We start from the raw sequence: 5310 nt of genomic DNA, 5'->3' as shown, positions 1-5310 counted from the left end.
CAAGGTCTTGCTACATTTCAAACTTGAAAATCTTTGGTTAATAGTAGTAGAGATTAAAGATAAGATTAGGGATGAACGATGAAAAGATTAAACCCGAAAACAGCATACAGGTGGGTTTCCTTGGGTTGGTTTTCTAGAAACCAAGTTTGCTACTAAGGCTGGTTACACACCGGGCTATGGACGGACAAGAGGTGGAGAAAGAGGCGTTCGTCTGGTAGCACGTGTCAACACGTCATTGGATCTGATTTGGATTCGATTTTCACAGTCGGCGAACACTTCTAAGCGGGGGATTTCCCTCGTTCGGAAATTCAAGCACGCCCAATGCACAAGAAGACAACACGTTTATTAAAAAGAAAAACCCATTCAATTCATAGGAATTGAATTCCCACTAATTACCTCATACTTGAACCTTTATTACCAATGGGCCAACTCTCTTTTGTTGATTTGTTATTGCAGTTTGGTATGTAACCAAAGCAATGGACGACTCGCACATAATCCAGCCGTCTGAGGCTGTGTGAAACCGGTCTAAGCTTGTTGGGACTTCAGATTCATAATCTTCCCTATTGTCGATCGGTGTGGAAGCTATGGCGGAGTCAAGCGAGCCCAGGAAGAGGGAATATGAGCACAGAAGCAGTGGCGAACGAGAAGCTGGCCATTCGTATTCTCAGAAGAGAAGGCGAAGCTCCGGCTCATACAGCTTAGACAGACATGGTTCAAGAGGCGAGGAAGAGCCATCGCGTGGGCCCCGTTACAGAGAAGAACATCATCGGGAATCTTCACCATACGATAGAAGAAGGCGCACACACTCACGCGACCACTCTCCCGGGGAGCACTCTGGCTGGCACAGGAAAAGAAATGTGGAGCAGGAGTCACGCCATGGCAGAGAGAAGGAATTGAATCGTGCCGATCTGTACCATGAATCACTGTCAGGCTCCCGAAGTACAAGGGATTCAGAATCTTCTGGCAGGAGGAATGACAGAGAAAGAAGCCCGTATGAGAGGCCAAGAGACAGAAGCATTCATCATGCTGGACGCTGGGCTGATGCGAATGACAGAGAAAGAAACTTGTACGATAGACCAACAGACAGAAGCATTCGTCATGGTAGAGGTTCGCCTACAGCAAACGACAGAGGAAGAAACCTGTATGATGGGCCAAGAGACAGAAGTATTCGTCGTGGTGGAGGTTCTCCTGATGCAAAAGACAGAGAAAGAAGTCCATACAACAGGCCAAGTGACAGAAGCATCCATCATGGTAGAGGTTCGCCTTATGATTATGACAGAGTACAGGATGTGGAAAAGGACAGACATGATGGACCTAAAAGGTTCCGAGAGACACCTCGGAATGCTGATGCAGAACTACCAGAACTATACTCTGTTCATCGCGCTAAAGTCCAATCTGTGCGGCCATTTGGCATCTTTGTCCAATTGGATGGGTTCTTAAAGCAGGGTCTTGTCCACTTGTCACAGCTCAGTGATCATGAGGTTTCTTCTCTTGCATTTTCTCAGCAAACCATTCATATAATAGCTCAAAACATGTTTTCATTTCTGGCTGTTTCATTTGTTTTTTTATTGCCAATTCTCAGGTAACAAACAGGGATGATTCTGATGAGGTGAAGCAGCGGGCTATTGCAGCAGTTGCAGAAGAAGGCGATCAAGTTTGGGTGAAGGTAATTTCCTTGAAGGACGAAGGTGGTAATGTCAAAATAGGATGCTCTTTAAAGTTTGTATCTCAGAGTTCAGGCGAAGATCTTGATCCTAATAATGTTAAGCTCGAGCAGCAACAGCAGTCCAGAGGGAATCGGCAAGAACATCGAAAGGTATGTTTACTGCATCTTGTTTGCCTGAAAACCTAGCAAACCGTGCCATAATTTCCACAGTTGGCAACACATGTACCAACATTGCAAGTGTGGTTTAATATTAAGGTTGTCTCTGACAGGTTGCGTTAGATGCAATTTACAATGTGGTCTGCTCACGCTGTGGAGGCCATGGTCACTTGAAGACAGAATGTTATTCCACCAACAACAAGCACTATGAGTTGTTGCCTGATGTTGATGACGACTTACCAACACATGACACACAAGATGCTGAGCTTCCTGGAAGGGCTTTGGCTGTTCCTGGCATAGGAAGAGCTGTTCCTGGTATGGGAAGAGGAAGAGCTATGGTATTGCCAGCATGGATGACGCATGGTACCGGATCCAAACTTCCCCAAGCATTAAATAGTGACTCTAAGGACACAGCAACACAACTTCCAGATAGTGTGACAACAGTGGAGGAAGCTCTAGCTGTAATTGCAGAGCTGGGAAAAGAAAAGATGGACAAGAATTTAAAAAAAAAGAGGGGCAAAAGCCACAAGAAGAAGAAAGAACATAAGAGGGCCAGGAAAAAGGAGAAAGCACACAGAAAGGATGACCGTTGAATCTTTCATGGAACATCATAAAAAAGAGGTTCCTTCCTGGTCATGGAAGGGGGTGGGGGTGGGGGGGGGGGGGGGGGGTGGGGGGGGGAAAGAGAGAACACTGCCTCCATTTCCCCAGCCATGCATCCTCTTTCCCCTTCCACAAGTACACACACAATTTTTCTTTCTGTTAAAACCACTCCTGTATTTTGTTATTATAGACAGTGTAGCGGCTTGCTCTCAATGCTGAAGGGTTGTTCAGTCAAATCGACAAGTGGGAACGGGAAAGGACACTGCTAAGCCAACAAGTCGAATTGGAGAATCAAAGAGGCACTCTGAGAAGCTTGAAAGATTTGCACGTCTGTCATGTAAACTGTGCAGCTGTAGTCATAATGACCTGATGAAGTTGGTGGATTGACTTGCACACATGGCCTAGTACTATTGAGGTTGGTATGTTGCCTTCTCAGCTGATGTCAGAATGAGCTACAGGTGATTGACTATTCAGTACAGATCTGATATCCATGATAAGAGTGTTACAGTGACTCTGTGCTGATATTGGGATAAAACTTAACGGCTCCAGGGATACCGCTTTTGTAAGAAGATAGTGTGTAGCTGTTCAAATGCAAAGCAAGAGCTGACATCAGGAAGCTACAAGCCACCAGGACTTCCTCTCTTGTCCCTGTTCTCTAGAATGAGCAAGCGTTTGTGTTTCTGCCCATGTGTAGATTTTCATTGGCTGGATCTTATTGGGGGCAACAAAGGAGTAGCCCAAAGGTGAATTCAGCTCCTATAGAGAGTTTTTGTACACTGTCATCATGAAAGAGAGGGCCACTGGCTGCTGATGAGGGGTTTGGCTTTGCTGCATTTTCTGATGTTTGCAGTTGCAGGTATGGTACTCTCCAACAAGTATATGATTGACTGTATGAAGTGAAGAAAGTACTCCTGTGGAATTTGTTTAAACCAGGAACTACAGAGATGTTTATTTGCAGATTACCACCACAATCTTGGGGAAGATTTCAGGAACTGGATCTTGTGGATTTGGCTGCTTCTTTAAGTGAAAGTTTTTGGTGCGAAAGAAGCAATCCATCCACAGATAAGCTTAGGGTTCCTGTCAGGAGTTTCAGTCATGGAGAAGAAGAAGATAGCATGACAGCAGGTCAATGGTTGTGATATGGTTGAATCAGCCTCATGACACTGTCATGACTAGGTAAATAGCTGAATTGACTACTCTTACAGGACTATTTAGAGAGCTCTTTTAGCATAGTGGAGATGTAAGGCTACCTTTTTGTTTGGGTCAAAATAAATGGCATGAAGTGGTCAATCTTTTCAAGCAAGGGGAATGATATGGATTTATTTATACTTTCTATTCCTTAGACATGTACAAAGTATAGTTTTCATCAGTGGCAATTAATATTGGGATTCCTCCAATTAAAATGTGAAATTTGTTTTTAAGTATAAAAGGACTGGAAGGGTTTGGGTTGCAACCCTGTAAAGAAATGAATCTAGAGAGACACAGGGAGCTGCATTAAACCAACAAAGCTGCTGAAAAATACCTGGTAAGATTCGCAAAGTCTGTTGGGCAGTTGTCCTATGAGTATTGGCCCTGTGAGCTTTGACAATCAGAGACAGGGTTTAGGATTCAGGGTTCCTAACCTCTTACATGGAGACCACATTCTGTGGCACTCTAATTGGCTGTGTCATGTGCATGGCCTCTGCCTTGCATCAGGGATCAGATCCGTTCTGGGCACTTATACTCCCATCCTTCAGTCTGCAGGCCTTACTCCAGAAGCCATAGTACATATAAGGATTTGGCACCTTGCGAGAAGTGTGGATATGAGGCAGTAATATGGATCAACATGTTGTATGAAGAGTTAGAAGGGTATTAAATTCAGCCTGGCCAGTCATGACCTTCTCAATTGCTTCCTGATTTGCTCTTTGGCACCGTCAGAATTTATCCCGCTTGCTTACTTGTCTGTCCGTTGGGACTGATTTCAAATTGCAGTTTGATAGTGGGGAATGAGGCAGTCAGATCACTACACTCGCCCTGGCCTGGCATTTGTGTTTTGACTATTAGTTGTCAGAGAGTCTGACTCTAGGAATCAGACCAGTTGGGCAGAAGACAAGAGCTTGGAATAGGATCACCCCTAGGTTAGGATCCATCGGGACACATTCTACTCGAACGACTTTTGGGAGTCGGACCGTCTGACCCTGAAAGGCGGACTAGTTGGGTAGAAGATAGAAGAACTTGGAATAGGACCACCCCCTAGGTTAGGACCCATTGGGACACATTCCCGAACACCCCTAGAAACCCACCCTGGGTTGCCAAAGCCAGGAACTAGAGGAAACTATGACTATATGGGCATAGGTGGCATTAGAGAATCGTGTCCTAGCCTTGCAAGTGCCAACTGTGCATATTTGGATCTTAACAAAACAGTTCTTAGAGCTACACCACGTCTTATGTGAAGTCTCATTTGCTACAAACCAATGCTGGATACGAAAAGGGTTTGCTTTCAATGAAGAGTATATCAAGTCTTAAAAACGGTTACGGCTATCGTGGGTTGAGTGGCATTTTATAAAGGTTTATGAACTTCCCAAGATTTATTTGTTCAAACCAATGGTGGTAAGAACTGGAAGTCTGAAAGCAATTTGAGAAGCTTGTAGCTTTTGCTTATACAAAGAGTTGGCTATTTATGTAAATTTGAGTTTTACACATACTTAAGCAAGCTAATTCGGTAATGTGACAATCTGTGATAGCTCTTGTAGCTGGAATGAAATCTGTCGTAACGGTCATGATGCTTGCATTTGCATTCGAGGAGTTTGAAGATCCCAAAAGTGTGTGAATCTTGTTTGGGTAAATAATTTCACACATGGTGACTTTAGAAGCTCAAAATTTTTTGAATGATTCAAAGAAAGAAA

At 44.1% G+C, this 5310-nt stretch overlaps 1 protein-coding gene across 1 annotated transcript; it reads left to right on the top strand.

Annotated features, from left to right (window-relative positions):
• Positions 1–458: 458 nt before the first annotated feature.
• Positions 459–2482, top strand: LOC148033635 (uncharacterized). The gene is made up of 3 exons (XM_087681534.1): positions 459–1481; positions 1583–1816; positions 1936–2482. Exons 1-3 carry the CDS (start codon positions 585–587, stop codon positions 2413–2415), a joined length of 1611 nt encoding a protein of 536 aa, XP_087537660.1. The 5' UTR covers positions 459–584; the 3' UTR covers positions 2416–2482.
• The last annotated feature ends 2828 nt before the right edge of the window (positions 2483–5310 follow it).

Source organism: Lygodium microphyllum, chromosome 7, assembly GCF_053477565.2.
Source record: "Lygodium microphyllum isolate KBCC chromosome 7, Lygodium_microphyllum_v1.1.10, whole genome shotgun sequence".
Lineage (NCBI taxonomy): Eukaryota > Viridiplantae > Streptophyta > Polypodiopsida > Schizaeales > Lygodiaceae > Lygodium > Lygodium microphyllum.
Note: the sequence above shows the minus strand (reverse complement) of the source record. Positions and strands in the feature narration are given on the sequence as shown.

What these genes read in the sequence shown, in the direction of transcription:
- LOC148033635 (XM_087681534.1), top strand. Translation starts at nt 585, where the DNA reads ATGGCGGAGTCAAGCGAGCCCAGGAAGAGGGAATATGAGCACAGAAGC. An exon ending in CACAGCTCAGTGATCATGAG is followed by an intron (nt 1,482 to 1,582) that starts GTTTCTTCTCTT and finishes GCCAATTCTCAG; the next exon opens with GTAACAAACAGGGATGATTC. An exon ending in ATCGGCAAGAACATCGAAAG is followed by an intron (nt 1,817 to 1,935) that starts GTATGTTTACTG and finishes TGTCTCTGACAG; the next exon opens with GTTGCGTTAGATGCAATTTA.